Below are 26,016 nucleotides of genomic sequence, written 5' to 3' on the forward strand. Positions count from 1 at the left end.
ATAATTTTATCAAAGCGTTCAATATACGTTTTGATATTGACGTACATCGCTTAGACAATGTTTTTATGGTATGCACTATTTCAACGTACATAAAACTAATTATTTTGCCTTCTCTTCTAATTACATCAATTCCTAATACGTGCCTGCAGCAATAACTATTTATTTATTGGTTAACGATTTATTTTAACTAGCTGCTTATCAAACATAAAACAGCGTCTCAATGCGATCGAAAGGAATCAGTGAAAACAAGTTGAAAAAATAGGATACGCGCTTCTAATCCAAAAACGCCAGTCAAAATCTTCGACGCCACTGTCGCCCCATGACGTTCATATCGAAAATATTGATTGGAGATACCGTTTACTGGAGAGTATACCAAAGGAAACTTGTTGTTTCCTAGATTGTTTGATATAGTTTAACTTGTCATAGTAATAGGTGGTAATGTTGTATATATGTGTATATGAAATGAGCTTTATGACGTAATTCTTCAGACTATCCTCAAATTAAAAATGACGCCCTCTCAATCCGGACCCAGTAACACTGTGCTCAATGAGCATTTTGAAGAAGATTTCGAAAAGGTACTGATTAATGGCAACGGAAATAGTCATCTTCGTGTTTGGCTCCTGGGCGAATTAGTAGTAACAATGTCTGATATATTTGAGTTTAGGCAATGATAATAAATATTATAACAAATTTCTTATGGTCTTCTCCATATCATCGTCTCAGCTTCGTTACCATTTGGAAGCTTTAATAGATAGCTCACAAGGTCCTTTTATTCATTTTAATTTATCTCCTATGGGACTGGAGGTAAAAATCACATCGAAATGTAGAATTTACTCTCTCGTACTGAAGCACCCAATATAATTAGCTGTACAGATTTTTATTCCGTTCCGCTAATGGCAAGTCGACTTTCTTATCCACAGGGGTTTTGCGAGATCAAACGCCCCTGGAGTAGACAACAGCGCCTGTCGGAGCATTTATAAATAGGTAGATCAGAGTTTTGACATAAACCTTTTGTCTCGAATATTCCGAGAAATAAACAGGAATTAGTAGATAAGAAGTGAGTGTAGAATCAGTCTGTATAGCAAACCATTAGTTAGCACTGGCGCTTTCATGGGGTCACATTTATACACTCCGTATTAAAAGCAGTTAGGAAACGCGTCACTGTCTAAAAATCTAAAACAACCATAGAAATCTCGTTTTGTCATCTATGCCAACCAGATACAGCGCTACGATATAGTCGTGACGCACATAAATTGTTTTAAGAGGACAAAGGCTTGCCTCGAAGGCTTTCATAAGAAACACAAAACGAACTATGCATAGGAAATCCGCAGAGAGAATCAGGAGCCCTAAAAAAGTGAAAAATATTATATATGTATCGTCTCCTACGCTATCAGCAGCAGATGAACGTGTACTATTATGGACATAATAGTTTAACACTGGTCCTAAAAAGCCCCCTTCGTCGAAAATAAAAAGTAAAAAAAAAACAACCCATCGATTTAACCAAATGTGAATCGTGTCGCGTTCAATCGCTGTGTCCTTTGTCGCCTTGGAAAAGCCAGTACGGTTTGCTAACCGTACGTAAATTCAAGTCTACATTGTCAAATTATTCATTTCCGTCATATATTTTAGACGTTGCAATAATTAAATTTCAAGAAAAATTGAAAACGGTGGATATTATACTTACGTAGAACAATCAATAGCTATATTCGTATCAAAAAAAAAGCAAACCATTTCAGCAGATGTATGCATGTGTTTATGGACAAAAATGAAGTATCGCTGCTCGTGAAGCTGTTAGACTGGGTCACCGTACCCCGTGTCAGCGACAAGGACTTTACCCAATCATGCTAATAAGTAGGACAGACTAGTAAACCCAGAAGAGACAATACTAGATAATCAGCCATAACACCCATAGATACCAAGCTGAACAAGCACATACTATGTATTATAGACTACTTTGAACAAAATGCAATTTTGCAGAAGATAGCTAATGAGCAACCATTCAGCAAAAATCGATCGGATTATAATTTTCACAGTCTTTTAATATTAGAACTCCACTGACTGGTTATGCTTCGACATGCACTCCATTTGGCCAATCACTGTTTAGGCCACCATATCGGTCGCTTTAGCAGTGTCAATCAAGTTTGTAAGCGCTGATACCCATATTATCTTCGAAATTGATCAGGCAGCGCTTTTTCCTCGGTTGGCAGTGTCAACAAATTCATCTGAGCTGATAGCAGAACCCCTATACACAGCAGAGCGATCAGGCCAATACTAAAATGCATAATATCAACTGAATCTCTGTTCAAATAGAAGTGACGAGAGCCGTGAGTGGCCTTCTTCCGAACAGGAACTTATGCCTATACAACTAGATAGGTGACATTCTACAAACACGATAGGAAAACCAGGCACGTTCAACATGAACCTAAACGTTAACTTTCCTGTTAACCTTAAATGGGATTTTTTCGACGACTCAAATTTATATACTCATTGATTAAAACAGCTGAATAATGACCACCAATGGCTATGCTTGCTGATAGCACAGTTGGGGGGGCAATGTCATGAAATTGTCACTGGCCGGCCACTATTGGTACCGGTTATAAATGAAACGTCGCTCTCGATTACCTAATGGCTCGTGACGCCGCCAAACGTTCGACAGCGTACCGCTATCGTACAGGTAACGTACGTAAGTTGGCGTCATTCGACAGGCCAATAAAAATCTCATCAGGAAATAATCATGAAGATGGCCGAACAGATAAAGGCCGTCGAAAAATATTGCCCGTTAGCCAGAATAAAAAAACAACTAATTAAAGGCTCTCAGAACCGTTGGTGAACAGCGGTTCTTTGCGGCGGCAGAACAGCGAAAGTATAATGGAAAATGCTAGTTAAATTAGGCGTCGACCTGTGAGCGATGATACAATTTTGGCTATTCACAATGATTAAGTATTAATGGCAGTTCGAGAAGGAGGTATAACCTGTTACTGGCAGATTTTTCGATAGCGATAATGAAGAACTATTGGTAGACATATAAAGGGCAAGAATTTTTCTATTGCCAGTATTATTAAGAAAGAAATATTTTTGATATTTGTTGGTATATACTAGTAGTATTACTAGTACTAGTATCCTGGTTATTTTCTGGTTCTTCGTAATCTCCCTGGTGCACCAGATGCATGCGTCCGAAATAGAGCTTAGCATTTATCAAAATAACAATATAGTTTTTGCTAGAATTGTTCCTAAGACACAAACAGATGAGCAAACATACAACGGCAGTCAGTAGTATATATGTGAATCAAAAAGCGTGATTCGTCAAGCTGCTTTTTATGTCTCGATTTGGGGCAACATTCTCCGCCATTTACTTTGGTTTTCTGTCTTGAACAGGCGACAAAACAAAAAAGCCAACAACTAGCTACCGAAAAATAGCCTCGCTACACTTTTGAACGTTCGGTATAAGATTCTGCAATATAAAATACTGATTAGGGCTCCATCAATATGCGTACACGGCATGATTTCATTGAGACGAATTCTGAACGGTGCTTGTGGCACAGAGACCACTCTAGTCTGTTTTATTTGTCTATTTGATTTGTTTGTATGTTTAGTTGTTCGAATTCGCCACAACCCCACCCAATCTATCTGAACGTAAATATATTGTACATCGGGTCTCTATTCCGCCACAAGAAAATTGGCGGTTAAAAAGGGAAGAACATAAGGGCAGCAGACCACTCTAGACAGACTGTATATACTTTACCAAGACGGTCAGCGTGCGGTTACAGGTGGTGCTCGGTTAAAATCGAATTATGGAGAATGACGTAAAAAGTAAAGCAAATCTGTCCAGGTGTCTTAAAACGACGTACTTTCTCAATCACTTGTCAGTGTCATCATTTTCCGATATAATTAGCCCATTCTGTAACAGACATAAGAGTCTGCCTTAACAAGAAAAATTCGCGCTTAAATCTAAACCCGTACACTGTGTTGAACCTACCTGAGCAGCATCTATCTAACGTGACGTTGTTGTGCTTCTTTGTGGCACATATGGGTACGTATGCACGTGCAAGACGTACCGTTTAAAGTTGATCCAATCCGTAACAGGCACTACGCTGCGAAATCGCAACATCAACTAAATGGACCCAACCTATATACAAGGGAAAAAAGTTTTACTCAATTTACCTTCTAATACCAAAGACAAGGGCAACGTATAGCCCTGCCCAATAAAATGACGTATGCCAATTCTGGTGCATCCACAGCCGATTGGCATTTTTGTCAAAGCGTTCTTCGAACTCGAACAGGAACGAGTACTGGGGTTTAACGGTGGCAATGTCTACTCCTGACTTGTCAACAAAGCACGTCGCGTTTCTGTAATTCAAAACAGACATGGAAAGAACAATGTTAGAACATACTGGTAAGTTTTCAGCAGTTGTAAAATTAAGCACTTATAGATGCTTGTAACTGCATACGTAAAAAAACGTTTAGCGACTTTGGGTTATTCACACCACCGAACAGTTTTGGCGCCATTAAATGCAATGTAAATCTCTGTGTATGGCACCGACTTCGTTCAGGTTTCATCAGATCGACATGCGAGTTATTCCCTGAACGAGTCTTAGAGCAGACAGAGACATTTCGATAGTAAACACGGGAACAACCGAGGATGTCGACTGGATATATGGCAATTAGCGCGCTGAAAAGAGCCGCTGGCTCAATTTCGGTTGACTTTTCGCGGAGTTTCACCATCTTTTAGACATAATTACAAAGATATTGGTTACACAACAATTGCTAAGGGTCAATTCAAAAGCGAGCAGCAATCACACATACACAGTTGTTTATCTTTAGCAAATCAATGATTAAGCTAAGATAACGTGGCGCCGTTACCGGTAGCGTCAACTGATATACTTAAATCGGGGCAAGGTTGAGTTGATCTGTATATATATATATATTGGGTTACCGAATAACTATTGACTGTTCTTCTTATTAACTAGTTCTAAAGTCAAATATCTCAGGTAAAATGAATCGTGCGGGTTGGCACTTGTGTCATTTGGAAGTTGAGATTTCGGCAGTGGCAGCTCTGCTGACATTGTTGGGTGACATCTTCATTCGGGCTTTACCTAGATAAATTTCTGCAAAAATTCGCCATTTTACAGTTCTGTTAAGGTAGGGCCATACGTGATGTCTAGGCGCATGAAAAGAATGGTGCTATTTATGGCCAAGATACGTTATCGAAAGAAGGCACAAGATGATTCTATTGCAGTTTTTCATTTTTTAAATTAAAAGAACTTTAAAAAAAAAGTAGTCGTCGATTAATTACAAAAAAAGTCGATGAATCGCTGCAAAATTTATACAAGGCCGACATGAAATTAGCTAATCGAACTACTTTCAACTCAACTGATTACGTATGACGAAAAACGGATCATATAATGACGACAATAACGTTTAAATAAAGAAGAAACTATACTCTATATGAACGATATAAGAAGCTCTACGATCTGTGGCAAAGAAGACGCCAAAGAAACTAACACTATCTGCCCAGTGAGACTAAGAAGGAAGTGGACTGTTGTCGCTCAATAAACCGGTCAATTCTGAATCGCTACCGTTAACAACGAACAAAATTATGACAATCCATTGAAAAAACGAGCCATAACGATGTCAGACCAGATACGTTTTTTACTATTTAGCAAAAATTAAAAAAAAAAATCAATGGAAAGTTTTAATATGTCGATCCTATAGTCCAGGTCTTGCATTATCAAATCACTATCTCTGTTTTGTTTTTTACGGGATACCCCTAATAAATAAAGTTAATTTTGTTTAAATAATGGGATGCAAAAATTGCGTGCCACAATTTTTTGCCAAAAATCACAGCAGTTATACATCGATAAGGTCGCAGCGTCAGTGGAAAGGTGGTATAGCGCATATTTACTTCAGTCATATTATTCGAAGATATCAGAAATATCTGCTTCAATTTTAATTTTCAAATGATAAATACTTTTTCGACAGTCCGTTATGCATTATATATGAGAAGACTGCTCGTCTCATTTTTGCTTTTTCTTAGATTCGAATACTGTTAGCAAAACTATTCTGCTTTCTAGTATAATTGCTATTTTTTTTTTTTTTTAATCATTTCCTAGCAATATGGCCGAGTACTATTTTTCCTAACAGCGTTTGAATTTCCGCTTGAATGATCGTCTAAACCTAAGACAAAAGCCCTCTCAATTTCGGCAACACCTTTTTGATACGGATATTTTTCTAAAACGTATTTACGATAAGTCGTACAAGACTAAATACTGAAGCCCGTACTTCAAGCCGAGGTGCCTTTGTTATATTAACTACAGTAACGACACTACGTGGAATTAAAGCGTCTTGAAAATAAACAATTTTCGAACATAAGGGGATATTCAACTCAGTCATGGCCATGGTTAGAAAGGTGATATTGATAAAGAATATTTCCTCCTTCCGCTCATTTAATGCATCCAAGCGCCCCCTATTTTGTCACCGCTCCATTACTTTCGCTGAAAGAAAAGCAGCTATTAGTTGTAAAACAGTTTGTCACCAAGTCGCCACGGATAAAGCAAATGCCGGAAACGCAGTTTCGTGCTTCATTGATTGCGTATAACTTCTGGGCGCTTAAAATCCCGACGCGTACGACAAGAATTACGGGCAGTTAGATAGGTGGATATGACTGCTGTCGAAGATAAGATACAGACTAATCGCTCTGGAACTCTTCAATCAAGTAATACATTGAGAATCCAATGAATTGAAGTAGGGCCGAAGGATAAAATTCTTTCTGGAATTGCCGAAAGGGTAAATCCAACCGAACAAAGAAAGGTCAATTAAGTAGGGAACGGCAAGCTGGCTGTGCTTTTCTCTAGCCAAGTACCATGCCTTCCCGCGAATTTCATGGTCTCATGACCGTACGATAAATGATAAAAGCCGCGCTAATATATTCCCTGAGCAATAAATAACAAACACAAGGCATTCGCCTCTGCTTTCCAATTCTTTTCAGATTTCCCACTCCAATTCCGAACAGCGGCTCCCGAACTGTGATATGAAAGAAGTTTGGCGCTAATTGCCCTAACAAACACCTGATGGCCATGTGTTCTGTCTATGCAGTTACAAAGAGGGCACCGTTTTACCAAATAGTTAATTGGTAGCGTTCCCAGCGTGGATAAAGGCAGTCCCAGTAGCCAAACTAGTATTAGTGATGCTCCCACGCATACGCGCCTGCGTCAACCGACGGTCCCCCCCGCGTACGCTTCGTTTAAACCAACAATGGTTGACCACACGCATAATGGCGATATGGCCGTGACCTTGAAGAGCTGCAGAGGAAAATATCACTGGCACTATGGACAGAACCGTAATCGTCATTTTCAATGAGGGCTTCATACGATAACGATAGCTCAGTACTAGTATTAAGTCCCTATGGGGCCTACGAGCGGTAGAAGAGCTAGTCACTATTCGCACAGTGACTATTATGACCTACAGCGGCGAGTATCAGCAAGCGAGCTTAGCTTAGCTTAGCTTGGCTGATGAAGGGACTACGTCGATTAACAATAGAGCCAGTGTAATTGCTTCCCGTTTTACCAGTCCCATAGCCATAACCGCCTGTGACGAGGCGTGCCGATTGCCATTACGGGCAGAATCGTTAAGCAAATTCATGTGCACTGAGCTGCATAGACAAATCAGTGATATCTGAGTGAAGAATGACAATGATGGCTCAGTATTACAGAGTTTTATGGCACCACTGTCTATGCCATCAAAGGGATATTCTATGCAAATATGAACAATGAGCACCCTGCCAGTTTGACCCGATATCAATTTTCAGGTTCCTTGATCAGATTACATTATCGCATGTTGGTGTATCGTACCAAACACTGCAGTAGCCATACGTGCCATAGTGTTACGATAGATATAGCTCCGCGGCAGAAATTTCTAACTGACAGCCGCAAATAGAATTGTACATCAAAAGTCTTCGTAGATTAGATCGAGAACATGAGCCGCCACTAGCCGGGCGCTTGACACTCGAACCTACTATGTTCATTGGTTCGAATACGAAGAACATTTCATATAAAGGGTAACCTTAGATTAAGATAAGATCATTATCGACCCGGACTCCACGATTGGCAAAGGGTAGATAGAGGTTCTTAACATGCCGTTCGTATCTAAAATGTTATCCGACGAGCGTAATGATACGGTGCCGCGGTCAAACACATGAATACATATTGAAAACTAGATCCAAAGCAAATAGTGTTATGTTATTTTGGTGACTTTTTTCAGCAAATATCTAGACTGATGTTAATGACACGCATTGCACATTGCATACGATATATGCTCTCCGTCTTTGAAACAAGCCGATTTTTTTTTACCTGTAAACTAGAGCCTAAACTACGAAAATTAGCTAGGCGAACAGTTGGAGATTGCTGTTTCAATTTTTTTAGCTTTACTTTTCGTTTCATTGCTTCTACCTGCGAAAGTTCTAAATTGGCCAGGCCGTGAACCAGTTTTGCTGACGTCCCTGCCATAAATTGTCATATAAATAAGGTAACAGTGTGTCTAAACCCCACGTGTCACCACGAAACGAAGACAGCCGCCGCTCGAATAAGTGATCCAAAGTTAAAGACGTCGCGAAGAATATTAATAGACGCCGCAGCGAACTCCCTGCGTACTTATAGACTTCCGCGCTAATATCTTTCATGAATTCTGTGTGTATAAAAAAAAATGACCGTTGCCTAAATGAGCACGACATTTACCTTTGTAGGACACACATATACGTGCATACATAGGCACGCATAGTGATTATTGATAATAACATCGAATTGTTCTATAATGGTAGCAGGAGCCTTCCACGATAAAGGACAAGTTCCTCTTCTGTACAAAGCAGGATCTTACATACAGAATCGTAATGTTCGAACGCTGTTTGTTTGTTTGTTTTATTAGTACTGTCCTTAGATAAGCCGACGATTCGCGGCGAAGGCTGTACCACATAATAATACTATATTAATGGCATAAACATCAATCTAATGAGAAGTGACAGCGCCGACATAAAGAAAACCATAGCCATACTCAATTATGAGTAAAAACATACTACCATAATTTGTATATACTGCAAAAAACAACTGCATTGAATTTTTGCTATTGGGTCTGCAGTTCTTTTCATTGGTTCATTCATATATATATATATATATATATATATATATATATATATATATATATATATCTTTTTTTGATGACTAATTCTGTACGTATGTAAGGGCCTGGCCTATATTATCGTCGTATTTAGTATTCTCATAAACAGCCAGTCATATCCGTCGCCTGTCAACGCCTCTATGAATTGCCCGGAACCTTTCGGTGACGATTCATGACGCCGCATGAAACCAACATTAACATGATGTGCTTCTATAACTGATGTTTCACTCCGGAACGGAAGGATTATCTTCACGCAAGGACACGAGGATAATAAATAAAGATACTTATACAATATGAACATTAATCACAACTGAATTTTTTCTGTATGATTCTATAATTTGTTAATGCTATATGTAGAATGTAGCGGATAAGAGTACCCTAGCCGTAAAGGCAGGAAAAGAATCGTATAAATTGATAGTTATTGATTGATAATGATCATACTGACTTGTCGGAAACGACGAAATCTGCTGTGTCCGTGACCGTGATAAAATAATAAAATGTTCAGATGGATAGAATCGTCCGTGCGTACGAAAAATATATAGTCAGACGAGATGGAATCAGTACGTCCAGTATGGACATCTGGACAATATTGGAATTCACAAATGTATATATTTATAATAAGACGGGAACGCTCTATTCTTCTAAGCAGTTCCGTTAGCACGAGCGGCCATCACTATCTAGATTGCCGTGATGGTTGGGTGATAACGTTTTTGTTTGATGAACAGAGATGACTTACGGCCGAATTCAGGTTGAAAGGGAATGGGAACCGTCAGACGAAATGCGTAACGAACGATCATAAAACCGCAGGAAAAACTTGAAACATATGGTAGCTAGGTTAAGCACAACAGGCATAATATCTTCAGCACACGAAAGCGTAGCCGAAAACACGAAATTTGTTTGTCTAAGGATAGCCGTGGCCTTATCACGAGAGTCGAGAACAACGAGTTCTGCTGTTGGACGCCAGCTCGCCCATAGGGCACCTTCCAAAAAACAGCCACGACGTTACCAGCGAGGACAAATTGACCAATGCACTAGAAATGTCAAACAAATTCGAAAAGTAAAATTCTCTACTGTGTCCGGGCGAAATAAAAAAATCAATGACCTCACGCTCAGGGCAGCGCCTGTACGTGTGAATTATTATAGAAACTGTGACATTGTTAAACCTTTGATCACATACTGTTTCACAGTCCACAGGTAGTACAACAAGTGGTTTGCAATGTTCTTATTACACAATGATTTTAATCGGCTTCAACTCTTACACCTCAGTGTTTTCGGGTTGTAAAGTACGTCGACCTTGGTTAAGCATCGCTGACATAGCTCGTTTTCAACGCGAAAAGATGGCATGTGCCGACGCCGGGTTTTCAACCTAGAGCTCTATGCATTCTAAATTTGACAGGCAAAAACGTCACCACTGCATCGTCACGGCAACTACTTGATGGCAAAGGGGACAATCACACCATCTGTAGCTTATTTATCTTATACGAAAAAATAAAGCAATAACAATTGCATTTGTATGGATGGCGAATGTATATATAGTAATGCCCTTATCACTGACGCACTTGGACGCCATTTGTCTGGTACAATGTCCACGTGATCTATTGCCTATGTTTTCCAACTAAGGCAAAACGGTCTTTCGACTGCTAGCTCGTAACCCATTTGTAATAGGGGCCTGTTTAATCCGAAAGAAAAAAATCTTTGAATTGATATAATAACCATCTGATGCAAATACTATACGATCATGGAAAATTCGAAGGTGCTGTTCATTCACAATAGCAAAAGCTGTGATCCCTAGCTGTGGTAGATTGCCAAAGGCCAATATATCATACCCAAATAAGGATTCCTATCATGTAACGTATACATTGTAAATGGTGACATTGCAAAATATGTCTCGTATCCGAATAGCGCATGTAGACTAACTAGCAAGTAGGATTTTTTGAGATTTCGAAAATCAACAAAATCTCTACCAACACGACCATCATGAAGATCTAAGCTCAACGATAGGAGTTCGTTAACTTCGTCACAACAGTAATTACTGTTCTAGTCTTATTCGACCCGAAGATAAAAAAAAAAAAAAAAAAAAAACTGCCTTAAGCAGCAAAACGGACAAAACAAGGCTCTGCGCAGCTACTGAATATTACCACTGTAACATTATTTAATAACATAGTTCCGTCCAGTTTACTTAGCCCTTTCGTGCGATGAGAGAAACAACTGTACACAATCGTCGACAGTAACGTTTGTTTCGAAAAGACAGATTACATAGGATTTTTTTTTCACTACGGCCACTTCCGGGAGAACTGAGGCCAACAGACGCAGGCTTTCTCTCACTCTCCGCTAAATCCACGGTTCTGCCTGTGCATGCAACTCATCATCATAATACATACTGTTATTGCTTTACTTAGGGGATCTGTGGTCGCAATTACAATTATTAAGCGGATTACAAGCGGTCACCCGATTACAAGGATCCGGTAGCCATTATACGCTGAGGATACTGGAAAATCAGTAGCCTTACTGCAAATGCGCAATGACACATGCTAATCGTCAGACAACGATAATTTGCCTCCCACTCGAATACTTACACAAGGGCACATTTTTTTTGCAAAAGTCTATAAAATTGGCAAAAATTTTTTTGGCAAAAGGCATGTAGCTCATATTTAGACTAATGTTATTATTATACTTAGGACATGTCATAGGTATTTTCAAATATTTGAAGTGTGCTTATATCATTTACCCGTACGTAAAGCGCTACGGTAATATGGCATAGTGGTAATGGCTCGACAGTTTTTTGCTCAGGAAAAATCAGTATACTTTGTTATCGGACTGTCAAACCCTTGACGGGATTATTGGGAGCTCACCCAAACGTTCGACACAAAACCCTTCAAGCAGTATCCTGAACTTCTCTGAGTATTTGCCAGAGTCTCATCGCCTTCCACGTTGTTCTGTATGTAGATAAAATTTGTCTATCGAGACAGCGTAAATGAACACAGCAACAGTGTTGGCGTCATAACGGATTTATGTAACAAAATTGCAGTCATCATAAATGGAGGAAAATTACTCGCAAGCAATTCGGGTGCTTGACAATTACTTTGGACCACAAGGTGCTTAGGAGACCAAGCTGGATTATTAGCTGGAGCAATTTCCATAATTAGCATCATTTGAGATCATCATAATTAGCATGCTTGACTGATCCAACGGCAAGATAATCTGAGTAAAATGCGATTTTTCACGCTCGCAATAGCTTGACTTGTCCCAGGGGGAGTTTTCCACGCAGTGGAAAATTATGATTACACGTCTAACACGAAAATGCGTCTATTAAACTTCCAAAAACCTTGCGTCCGCCAGATTAACTGCGTCCCTTAAATTTCATTGAAAGCCATTCGTCAAGATCGACATCTCCGGCGTCTTTGATATTGCAGTTCATCTATCCTACGTTTGCTAACTAATATGCCGCCAGCACAATCATCGACCTTTTAAGTTTATATAATATAAACTTAAGAGGTTTATGATTGTGTATGTCTGCGGGAATAGTAGCGCGCTCCTTACTCATTGTTTTCCTACTTGACAGCCTCAACAACTACTGAAATCGCTTGCGCCAAATGTTTGAAATTCGCTGGGCACTTCGTTATCATCATAGATTGAGTAACTTGGTTTAGGGCCACTAGTCGTATGGGATGTGATAAGTAAACCACGACTCCATCTTAGCCCGTCTCAATAGAATACATGTCAGCAGGATGAGGATTCGTTAAGCTTTATATATATATATATATATATATATATATATATATATATATATAGCAGTCTGTTTGCCCTAAAGGTAAGTGAACAAAAGCACATGCTAAGCATGTCGGAAAACAGAATGAAACTTTACAGTTTGCTGTTATGTAATCTTTTCATTCATTGGACGAATCCTCACCAAGATTGTGAACTTTTTTACACGAACTCGACGACTTATGTTGCTGCCATTTTTCTATGCAATTCCACAAAAAATATACATTTTTTTTGCATCTATATATGTATGTATGACAGTCCTAACCGAATTTTAACTTTTCGATTAAACTTAACAGAAATAGATACCATCAACACCTTTGCCTTGATCGCCTGAAGCTAGCGTGCCGCTGATGAATCTTCACACAGTAAAACGAAGATGGTAGATGTCTCTTATTTGAACAAGTCGACGCGGATAAACATCATATTCTATTAGAATGCTGAAATGAGCGAAATCGCGACGGCCTTTACCTTGCTAACGGCTTTTTTTCTTATAGCCAGCGCAGCAACTCCGATTGACCCACACACGAAGTTTACCCTTAGCGGGCTTTTATTTCTATTGCGATTATGTATGTATGTATGTATGTTTCTGTTGGACTGACTTCGTAGAGCAGTCTCGTCGCGTTTTTTGATCAGTTGGTTAGCAAGGATAATTTTTCAGCTCCGCGGTAGAAAGCGTGGTCACCCCAGACAGATTTTAGCTTGACTTATACTGACCTATTAAGTTTGACGGCTGCTGACCGCTTATTGCGCGATTCTTATAACCATAGGTAAAAGTACGAATTATATAGGCTTCAACGGCACAACACTGTACAGTATTCACTGTCGTTCGCTGTCATATCGCGGGAAAACTTTTCCGCTGGCCACAGTTTCGGCCATTGTATTTCCCAGCACCGCTACGATAGCCGTGGCCATTGCTACGGTTAACAACGGTTTTTGCTTTACAACACACTGATACGTCACATCTTTTATATTTGGTGAGAAACTAGAATCAAACGAGGCAACAAAAGCTAAATCAAATCGAAACTGCCCGAAATCTGCTCCGCCCCTGCACGTTCATGCAAAAATATATATACACGCATATGGCTGATATCCTGTAAACAAGAATAGCATCCAGGTTTTAGCGGCCTTGTGTATTGAATGAATACGCCCGTACTGCACGCCATCTTCGAACCATTAAAAACCGCTAAATTCTGTTTCGAAACTGCCAGATCGAGTGACGACGTACATTACGGCGGTAATATTGATAAATAGCCTATTAGTTGTGATGATTCCAGAAGACATACCTAGAAAATGATCAAGCTTTGCCTATCAAGCGGGCCAGATAAAAATTAACATCTCTCCAAGTTGTCATTCATTTTGATTTATAAACAATAAGGGCAGCAAAAACAAAATAGCATTGTTATTATACTTTTACTTTTGGGTAGTTGTATTGTTTTGACAACTAACGGCATAATAGTCCAGACCTGATACCTTTTACAACTCCAAAAAAATCAACAATAACCCATCATTTCGTCGTCTGTTCTGTCTCTATAGAGCATTAGGTAAATATAACTGCACCATAAAATTTGCCAGCATTGAACGAGCTGGTCATTGATTTATTTATCATTAGTAGAGTGTATTAAAGACTTTTGTCAGCGCTATTCGTATTGCTGACGTCCAAGTGTCAATGACCAACACCAGAAAGGACAACTTCAGTTTTCTCTTAACATCAGTTAAAGTTGATTAAGGATACACTTGATATATAATACTTGATAATCAAGCTTCATAATCAATCAGCTATCCAGCTTAGCAGGTTTAGATTTTTCTGTGGTCTTTCTTTTAAGACGTGTTCAAGTATTAGAAACAGTAGTAGTTCAATTAACGATTTTGGTAGTACTGATATACCCAACGGTATGAGGTTATGATGTGGTTGTTTGTATACTGATGAATACTGAAAACACTGACATATCCGTCTGTCGTCTTCGCGTGTTATTGTATAGAAATAAAAAACAGCGATCCGTTGGAGGAACAGCTTCGTCCACCTATCATCTTCAAATATTGGCTCTGAGTCCACATCAGACCCAACTAGCTACTGCTGCCGAGGAAATGTCTTGTTGGCTTAACCCGCCAGCAATGCCGGCTCCGTAGAAGTTGGTTTGAGGACTGACGCCCAAGAGCGTCGCCAAAAACGGCCTTATGTCTGGCTTGCCAGGCTTTAAATTGGACATTTGGCTGAGTACGTTTTTTGCTGGCCAAACTGATACGTTCATCATAGGCATGACATGTGCCTTTGCTTGGCCTAGCCGCTGTGTGGAAAAAGGGACCCTAGAGCGGTCAATGACTATGCTTCGTATCATGGCGAGTTTATTTCTCGATTGGGCGAAATGATTTTGTAGCATGTGAGACGATCTACATCCCGGAATATTGATAACGTAGTTAGTTCTTGACGGCTCTGTAAGCGCTTTTGGGTATTTTTCGAAACGCACTTGCAGTTGACTATCATGCTCGATCGGCCTATAGAAATCCTGCCAGCGTTCACGCGGTGATTCAAATGACGACGGCAGTTTATCAGATCCTTGGTCGACGCTCTTGTTCTGCACGCGTATAATATCGATTGAAAACGTAGATGCCATGGGCTCGAATCGCTTTTTGTCATTATCAGACTTGGGTCTCGGTCTCGTTGGCTCGGATGGCGGTTCGTACCTGTTAATAGTGCCACCTGGTTCCGTCGATTCGATCGACAGTCTGTCTCTTGGATGTCTGGGAAACGATTGACGCTCGTTACCGTAAATAGTCGATCTTGGTCTCCGAGAATCATATGACAAATCGTCACTCTCAGACTTTTCTTTTGGTTTCACGGATTCGGACGACGCTTTGCCACTTTCAGTTTCGTCTGCTAGAAACACGGGAAACGCGTGCAGTTTATGGCTATCAACTTTTGATACTGACTCCTCTGAATTATGCAATAACTCTTCGCTCTTAGGGTCTTGAACCAATTGCAAAGGCTCCAGTGACAATTCGTTAGTTAGTTTCATGAATTTAAAGGGCGGTATCTTTTCGTTAAGATCGTCTGTCAGATGCATTTGAAATGACTGCGAGTCACGGCCATCGATAGGTAATATTGGTCCTACAGGATCATGCAATGGTTCCACATTATCCGACTTAAATTTCGATCCCACGATATTGGATTCGGATGCCAGTTCGCCCTTCGTAATCGATAGTATTGGTTCCATAAAATGGAGCAATTCAAATTTCCCTGAAGGATTCTCCATGTCTTCAGCAGAAGGACTCGACACTGAGCCGTCCAGCTGCGGCGTAGTATAATTCGTGAAGTGCAAGACGCAGAGTTTTATCGATGCCTTATCTTTGTCATTATCGCCGTTATCCCAGACACCATCGTTTTCGAAATCGAAGTTTGCCCTACCTGACATTGGTGACAATTCTGAACAACGGATCAATGGTTTCATAGCATCTACAGCAAAGCCCTTCAACGAAATTAATGGTGGGGCAGACACGTCTGCGCTAGGCAGCTTCGCACTAAAACGAGACACTGATGGCGGAGCAATCGCCGTCGAAGCCATGAACGCGAACACCACAATATGGGTTACAATAAATGAGTAGGCGTTTGCCATTACTGTCAATTAAAACCTGGACAATTACCTGCCGGCCGGCCAGTCAACGCGCTTAAAAGGGATCCCACTGGCTTTTAATGTTTCTTCTTCAAAAACTAATCGATTTTACTCACTGACACTTAGCAGTTACTTTTTGCTAATTAGTTGAACGAAGCTCATCTCGAAATACACTAACACAGAGACAAATAGTGGGTGGTTGCTAGAGGTCCGCTAAATGCCAGATGCGTCTGGTGTTTGGGAACTTCATGGCCTATGGTAGGACAATCTGTACGAAGGTATTTGAATAGGCCACGCCGTGGTGTGCTTTTTTGAATTTATAGTTTCGTGAACGTCGATCTTAACAACCATCATCCCTAAAGCCGAGTTGGCATTATTGAGATGAATGATTCTGCATTTGTCGGCCTGCTTTACCGAATTGAATACGCTCTTTTGCAGCTGTACTCAGCGTGGAATGTGAGCGATCATTTGTAGATTTAGACATAAATGCCTAAATCTTCTATAGAGGTTTCGTTACAGTTGGCCCGTCGGTGATACCAGACCCTATCTCCAATGGACCTACAAATCAAATGGCATGGACGGGATAATTTATAGCTTCGATTATAAATAAGAGCCGGATGTTTGAATAAGTAAAGGCCACGGCTTCTTTCTTCGCGATATTTTAATTAATTTATATTCAGTTTATTTATTTATCACTAACAATATCCCAGCGCATTGGGTATATGACAATGTGAACTTAGCCGTTCGAAGCGAGTTATGAAAGGATCGTCCTACCGACTGCATTCCTGCCAGAGTCGTTATTTTGAGGGATTTAAAAGTCTTCCAGTTCTTCTGCAGAATCAAAAACGTAACTTCAAAGCTTCGTCACAGAAGGGGCGTCAAAGTAGTGCGAAATCCAACCGCAATTGTTAGTGCATCCGTAACACCCCAGTGCGTATGAAGCTAGTTAGTTGGTAAATCGTTTGCCCATAGTTAGTTAGTGCTGACAATAGCTAGCTGTGGTTTTTAAGAACGACGAAATGGGCTTACTTGTTTCGGGGCTAAACGCGCGTTAGTGAATACAGTGAAAACGTTTAAAGATCTTTGCAGCCGCAAAACGCCTGCTATTACCTGTTATAACAGTTATTTTCTATCAGTATGCTGCGACGAAAACGAAGGTACCTTTAATGAGCGCTTTGGAAAGCTTGTTAGGTCATTGATGGATAGAACGAAGGCAAAAAGGAGCAAGTTATTCCATAGCAATTCTAGAAAAGAAGCCGGGCTTAAGACCTGCAACTTCTAACTAAACAATACAACTTGTTGTTGCAAACGGTTGAGCGTATCGGGAAATTAGCCTCGCCTGCGGATATTAGCGGGGTCGATCTACAATTGGACTCGTCATCTGAACCCATCCCTGCCGCATGATGCAAGAGAGCGTTGAAAATCTCAGTCATTCACCACAGAAGACTATATGGTTTATAGGCTGCTAATTAAACACCCGGCTGTTGCTCGCGATTTTTCAGATGCGAGTTTGGTTCAGGTGAAGAGACACGCAGAGGTCAGTCTCACGTTGCTGTGGCCTTATTTTCCTGGCTTTACTCAGGGACGACTTCATGTCGAAAGGAGTTAACGTCAGCAGACCACTTCGACCTGACATACTATGCGGTGCAGGCTTGCGTCTCCACCAAGTGAGGATTCAACCTTGCCAATTCGTTAAACGTACATGTCACTGAAATCTTCACACAACAGTCCATTACGACTTAAGAATGATGATGTGGTAACATCTTTTGGTCTGTATGGCCGACAGCTTTCAATGCGCTCTTTGATTTGCGTTGAAGAGACTACTCTAAGATTTCTGCGGTCTCGATCGCTATCGTCAAACATAAATCAGAAAAAGTCCAGCCCAGCGCGCATTCCCCCACAGCATTCAAAAGCGTTCCGATACAACGCCTTATATATTGACGCCCGCAAAAAAAAAGTACTTGCTGATGATCAACGATATTATGCGAAACACTTCTACACGAGAATGGCCGAACCAGAAGACTATGTTAACTGGTCAAGGGGAAGCCAGCTTCATGATCCAAACAGTTTGTAGTCCTAATTAGTAAAGATTTGGACTGGTATAAATTAGGATATGAAAGAGCCACGAGCATTTTGGGCCTATTTGACTACTTTCGTAGTTTCCGCACATCCCTGGATGGCCTACATAATGGTGTAGTCGGTGACTCAACATAAGTTTCAAAAACTGTGTGCATTTTAGCATTGGTATTTGCTACGTGTAAAATTTTTAAACGATGTATTTATGGAGGTACTCTATGCAAAGGGCCCCACTTGTCCGCAAACAAACCACCGGCGTACCGGTCTACTCAACCGATAGTCTTCACTCATAGGTCACAATTGTATCTGATGATACGGTTTTATGTTGGAATAACATCCAACTTGCCAATTTCGTATAGCGGGCACGCTTTTTCTTTAAATAACGAATACGAAATGGCCGGTCAGCTGGAAACAAGGTTATCTCGAGCGCCTACGCTTACCTCTTTGACCCAGTAAGTTCCGCAAAGAAGTGTCTATCTGGTGGTTAAAAGGAGCTGGACAAGCGCCTGAATTGGACGAATTTTTCACTTGCTTTTTTTTGCACCTTACATAAAGGAAAGACTGGTAATATCTTCACTTTTAGACAACCAAATCTCCCAATCGATTTGTCAAGCGTCGACAACACTGTTACGGACGCTTGTCAGTAGATTACGTCGGCACTCCGAAACAACTGTTTCATGTGACACCATCGCCATCCCAAGAAGGCTACACGTAGAAAGCAATAGATTGATATCAGCGACCTGCCAGAAATAGAACGGGATACCGAAACGTTGGCCGTAATAGGACGGTATGTAGTGGTGCCGAATTACCGGAAGATTAGATGAAGTAAAACCCGTGGTTATAGCGGACTTCATTCGATTTGAGAAAGCGAGGCTACAGTGAACCCGCTGACCCACAGTTCCCAGCCAATATTCTCCATGCGTGATTATCTATAGACCTTTTAAACGGCCACAGACTCTGGCTTACGGGGTTCGGCGTCTGTCACAGCCAGTTCGCCCAGTGAGACCTAGTTCACGTCCCGACAACTAGCCAAAAAGACGTGCACACACCCCCGAAATAAAAGTATAAAAAAAACGTATAAACTTGAAAGTTGAGACGCCCTAAGTACAGTCGAACCTGCACAATGCTTCGCTGGAAATATTTCATGTTTTACTTTGGTGTCTAACCGTTTACCTAAAAAAAAGCTGTCACAAAGTCGAACCAAATTCAACTGGAGGGGAATGAGGTGGTAACGCTCGGTATGACTGTTTGAAATTGTCATACGAATAAAGCCGCGTTAACATTATATAACTAACTGCTTAATTTTATTTGTCAGCAAACAAGCGCGACGTTTGGGTAAAAACTAGTACGTTTTTTGAAGGCTGGTTGCTAATTCCGAACAGAACTCCAACGGCTAAACTTTGAGGTTACCCGAAAGGTGTCAAAGACTTGTTCTCTATTCTACGAACTTGATACATTTCCTATTTCTTTAACAAGATCCCATAATCACTACGTCCACACTTCGACGCCGATTGGGTCCGAAGAAAACTACATTAGCCATTGTCTAATTTCAATTTTTCTGATTATTCTGAGATACAATAAATACAAACACTTCACCCAAGAGTCGACCATGGCGTAAGATGTCAGATTTACCAACAGCGAACAGGAAATTATTCATGACATGACCGATGCCACCATAGCTTTGGTAGTGACATCAAGTTTGAATATCGGCCTATGCGTTATAAATAACGGAACACAAATGAAGTTCTCGTTGCACTTCATGTCACAAGATGTAACTCGAAAAGACCTTTTTGGCTGGGTCGGACCGCGTTTACTCGCTCTGATCCATTTATACGTAAACGACTTAACAGCTACGCTGACGAGAATTACGTCCTATAGTGAAAACCATGCTACGTAGGTTGAAAGTTTTTCCTACCGATGAGTGAAGTACGCTTGTGTGGAGAATAAATTTTTCAAACGATTGTATATACTCAACAAGAATACTATAAATCCCCTCCTGAATCAACAAAGGAAGTTCATTGATCTATAATAATATAGCAAAGAGAACACTTACAGTGGATCACAATAGTCGAGCATGATGAGACCGATTGAAATCCAGTCGATGTCAGGCGCTTGTCAACGAGGAATTATTATACAGGCGACGTCTGCAGCACCGTACTGCTAGTGGGGATCTGACAATATTTGAGCCACAATGTATTCTTTGCGTTTACTGATTTTTTAATTTGTCCCAACGCAGGGTAATATTATAAAACCAAAGTATCAGACAGCACACTGACGTGTCGCAGATCCGTTTTTCCGTAAGTTTCGCGCGAGTTCGCAGTTGTCCTCTTCCAGTTCTACTGCAGTTTATATACAGATCGTTTAACGTATTAATGGCATCGTTCACTTTCACTGAGATATAACAATAACAGCTTATTATTGAATAGTGGCCTCAACGTAATAGCAGTTGTCTGTCAGCTGTTTATTGGTGAATCCGTGAGGAGAATGTTACTGAAAGCACTGATAGATTGTACTCACCAGCCCCGTTGAAACTTCGATCTAGATAGTATTGACAATACACAGAGTTAAGTGAGAGCACGTTTTTTCTAGCTAATTTCCAGAAGATTTTGCGTGATTTCCAGATTTCACATGAGAAGAATCAATAACCTAAGCAAATCGAAATACTTAACACTTCATGAGTGCACGCTTCTCACGCAATTGTTGTATTGCCCTTGAACTTCACTGACTGACCTCGCGATTCCACTCGTGTCCGCAGATCCGATGTTTTCCTTGTCGTGTTCAAGATACAGATGTGTATCTATGGGGCGAACTAACTAACTCCTCGTGGCAATAAACTTTCAATCAGCTTTCAGTCTAGCTTACCCAGCGTGTTTCTCCGTTTTACTTTGAATGTCCGTCCTCTTTCAGCCGCGGCGCGCGCTGACACGCTCTGCTAATGACGGAACGAACTAGAATAACAAACAGCAACAACAACAACAACAACAATAATAATAATAATAACAGTAGAATGAACTAAGCTAGCAGATGACAAAAGCTCTCAGCTTTCTAACAGCTCCAAAAACAAAAGAACACGAAGCATAGGGTCGAAACGCTGACTGCCACTCCACACAATGACCACTACTACACCTCATCTAGTAGCAATAGGGTGCCAGCGCGGTAGCTCCACTCGGACCAAGCTCCCTACCCAAATAGCCAGAAGCAAGACAGTTTCTTCTGCTGATACTAGTGCCGTATCGCTATCCAAAAAGCTCCTGCTACAGAATCCAACACACAGTGCACAGCGGTTCTGGATAGAATAGGCCAGAATATTGGATGTTCCTGTCTGTGTACGACGATGTCTACAGGAACCGGTTGGGCCTGCACACCGGGTGGCTCCCACGAGGACACTTCCAATGCAACGCGTACTATCAGCTAAGCAGCGCTGTCCCGTTGTGTTATTTCGTCTATGTCGATCCACGCCTCTGGCTGACTGGTTGGAGTGTTCGAACGGTGAAGTGCTGACCGCTATGCTATTGTCGCTTATTGTTGCTAATGTTTTGACTGCTGTTAAGGCAGCAATACTGGTCTCAGCATCAATCAACGTTTAGCAGAGACACACAAAAGCTGCTGTTTCGTTCCTACGTCAGCTTATACGTAAGCCGAGTACCGGCCGGCAGATAAAGTTTGACACGACCACTAATTTAGCCAGCCGCCTGCTAAATAGGAGTAAAGCGCGAGTTGACGGCGGCGGCGGCGGCCGCGGCGGCGGCGGTTGTGGCGACCAACGACAAACAACGAACTAACCAACCGATTGATAGATGACGGCGGTCGTCGCTTCTATATCAATTGCGGTTCGCGCTCACAGCAGCGGCAGCAGACACTCGAACAGCCACAGGCCAGACGCATTGGACAGTGGAACCCTCACGCCAATGGTGGCCGCCAACGCTGAAAGTGTGGTGCCGAAGAGAAGAAGGAGATGGAGAGCCGCGGGTCGTGCGAGAGGGAAAAAAACAGCGGTAGCTGCTGTTGCTGCTGCAAGATGATGGGAGCTTGGGTAGACAAGCAGGACGTCACTCCGGGTGAGTCGGCGGTGAATTGCTGACACTATCTTTGGTTCGTTCTGGCGGCGGCGCTCTCATGCGAGCCGCCTGGAGCAGGCGACCTAGAAAAGGGAGAGGGCAGCCGACGAGGCTGGGAGAAGGTGACGCGCAAACATACGGCACTGGATGCCTGGCTAAATAGCTGGACGATGAATTTAGTGCCCGTAAAAGCGCAGCGGGTAACATTTCTACCGAGTAAACTAAGAGACAGTCGGTGAGCTGGTCTAGGTTCGAATCCGGGCATAAACCTACAGTTCGTTTTGTGTTAGAAGAAACCGCGAGCCATCTGAAACAGTATCTTAACTCCTAAAACACCTGGAGCAATTTACGAAAAACAAGCGAAGGTTATCTCCTCGTAGATTTGAACTAATAAACTAAGGCTTGAGATCCTAGATCTTACATGCACGCACCTCAAATTGACATTTTTTTTCTATTTTCTCTATTCATACTAGTGAAAAATTAGACTGCCAAACTGATGAAATAATTTGGTCCCCACATAAAATCGGACGGAAATTCTTTCACCGTGTATAACTAGCATCAAATGAAATTTCCCAAATCGCTGTCAGTGGAGGCTTCTTAGAAAAACGCTGCAAAAGCACTCTGAGAAATCAGGACGAATTATCGTAAGGACAAGGAAAATTACTAGCAAAATACGAGTTCTATAATATTCTTGATCCTGTCGACAAAGCATCAAAAAGAAATTAAAAAAATCTACATTGGTACTACAAATTAACAAACAAAATCCAAAAAGAGTTCCGTAAAACTAACGTCTCTCGCTCCAGACAGAAAAATATTGAAAAGGAGAAGTACAGATAGTGAAAGCAAAGTAGAAAATGTGCTTCTGTTCGCAAGTAGAATATATCAGGAGCTTGGTAAAGAACAAAAACGTCTGTGTTACAAAGTAGGCTGTCTTTTTCTGCCTTTTATATGGGGTGTCTTCGAGAAATTGAAAGAGTTTAAATTAGTATAATCCTATTTCTTACTTACATACGCTTCAGATTTAAATAGTAAGGAATCGATATAAAGTGAACTGTTAATTAAAAATAGCACTGCATGCTCTAAAACCTCTGTGTCCCATGTATTCGAAATACCTATATTTAGAGTCGATGACATTTATTGACAAGTAATATCGTTCTATTCGTTTGGAAACATTAGTTTTATTTAAAATGCTAAAATTAGAAAAAAAAAAATGAAAAAAAAGATTCATGCTAAATGTTGCTCTTCGATACCACACCTTTCGATTGAATGTCGATAACGTATTACAGGAATGTTCAACTTGTGCCCAGCTGTACGACTTTAATTGAACGTATGCATTGAATTTTTATGACTGGTAAACATTGGAAACTTTCGTAATAGTGACACTTTAACCCGGATCCTAATTACTCTATGAACACTCGATGGACAATCTCAGCGAGATATATCAGCGACGAGACGGCAATCCAAAGATAAAGAAAGTATGTCTTCTTTAGCACAAATAATGAACGATTTTGCCTAGACTTTCTTGTTTTTAAATTGCAAAGATCTGGTAAAGAACAATATTCTACTAAGCCTCACTGTGATTGCTAAAGAAAACAAATAAACAAATAATTAAACAGAGACCAAGGACATACTCTCGTATCTGTCATTCCTTTCTTGTAAGAACGGCTTTACAGCTTCACCGTATCGATGTTATATTAATTTTCTACCTAATTAAAAGTAGGTGTGGACTTTTGTTGTTGAGAGGTGTTGAGATCATACACTATTTACTACTGTGATATTACGGGACGTTGACCAGCGTCTTCTGACTGGGGAGCAATAACCCCAATGAAAATTATACTTATTTTTCTGACTCTGGCCATGCGTCAGTACGTGTTTTAGTGCTAATTTAACTTCAAGGGGAACAGAGGAGGGCCTGCCACACCTTTTTTCGGATTCTACAAAATGTCAAGACACTTCTTATAAACCAGACCGCTTTCTACGGTCTGATGTTTACGTCACTTATCTGTACGCGGCTGTGATACCGGGGGATTTTAAGCTGACGCACATAATGCAGGTCAAAAACTACAGAACTTTAACTCTTTTATTTTTTCAGGAAAAGTCTTCTCACATTAAATATAACATAGAAAATTACGTTGATACCCGCAATAACCAAGTGCTATTTATTGGAAGGTGCATATTGTTTAGATTTCATTACACTTGTGGATTGAGACTAAAGTACATGTCGTAGCTAGAAAATTTATTTAAAATAGCTACAGAAATTATTACATTTAGAAGGTATTCTAGCGGCACGCTAGCGTTTGTCTAGTAACAAGATATGGGCAAAACTCGAGCTAAAACTTTTTTTTTAGCTGGCCTACATTTTGCAATACCTATCATTGATAACAGGAAATGACCTAGGCACAAACTTTTACTCCTACTCTTATTCTTAAACTAATTAATTAATGGATAATAATAATAATAATAATAATAACTAATCATTATTTTCTTTCTAGATCGCACCTTCTGGCGCACAAAGAAACACTATTTTAGTTTAGGGTAACATTCTAATCTGTTTGGCCCACACGTGTTTCTATACGTCATTTTACTTCTTCTACACATATTTGTATAAACATTCTTTATGTTCCAAAAATTCCAGGTATGACCGTGCATATGTACGAGTACGTTTAACTAGTTGGATATTAAAATTTGATTAAGTTATACGAGCAAGAATGATATCTCGAATATATAGCTTTACAAAACTTACAAATACAGCTTTCATCAAGTTTGTCATACTGTGGAACTTCACGAACAAGGTTGTAAAACTTATACATTATGAAACGTGTTACAATCTGGCGATTACTCACTTGTTTCCAGCTCCATAAATCTTAATGAATTGATCTACGCCTATCAATTCGTGTTGTTCTTTGTGTATAATGCCCTATACGTTCCGGGGAGGCTAAACGTTTTTCGCAGATTTTCCATAAATATCAGATTGGCGGTAAATAGGCAGTAGAAGCGGCTGCAAATTCGAAAGCTGCTTTAGGGTCTATGAACATTGAGTAGAAGGGCTGATTAGAACAACTGAGTTGTGTCTCTATTTCGTCTATGAAGACCTTATATGCACTTGCTCTTCATCTACAAACACGATACACATACTTTTTATTGGGTAACGCTTTTCGTGAAAGGAATTAACTTTCGTACGAGCATGATTGATAGAAATTTCGAGACGCAACTTGCAATCCCTCTATAAGACTTCGGATCGGTGGGGTCCTGCCTATGGAAGCAACCACTATGGCGCAATCTCTCCACATTGCCGTGATACTTGCGTTAGTCATGCGCACGTAAAACAAAGCAGTCTAGCGAAA

General features: G+C 40.6%; 1 protein-coding gene across 8 annotated transcripts in view; it reads right to left on the minus strand.

Moving 5' to 3' along the window:
- Baldspot (elongation of very long chain fatty acids protein baldspot) overlaps positions 1 to 23,082 on the minus strand; it is a 25,155-nt gene extending 2,073 nt beyond the window's left edge. The window contains exons 1-3 of one of the 8 annotated variants that reach the window (XM_022853073.2): positions 21,799 to 23,082; positions 20,668 to 21,562; positions 4,162 to 4,347 (exon numbers count right to left, since the gene is read on the minus strand). In XM_022853073.2, coding sequence (XP_022708808.1) covers positions 4,162 to 4,347; positions 20,668 to 20,690 — 209 coding nt within the window. In that variant the 5' untranslated portion in view covers positions 20,691 to 21,562; positions 21,799 to 23,082. Of the gene's footprint in view, positions 1 to 4,161; positions 4,348 to 20,667 lie in introns of all 8 variants that reach the window. The other 7 variants (XM_022853062.2, XM_086973123.1, XM_022853116.2 and 4 more) reach the window with 7 other exon arrangements.
- Between the last annotated feature and the right edge of the window lie 2,934 nt (positions 23,083 to 26,016).

Source organism: Varroa jacobsoni, unplaced genomic scaffold, assembly GCF_002532875.2.
Source record: "Varroa jacobsoni isolate VJ856 unplaced genomic scaffold, vjacob_1.0 scaffold_182, whole genome shotgun sequence".
Lineage (NCBI taxonomy): Eukaryota > Metazoa > Arthropoda > Arachnida > Mesostigmata > Varroidae > Varroa > Varroa jacobsoni.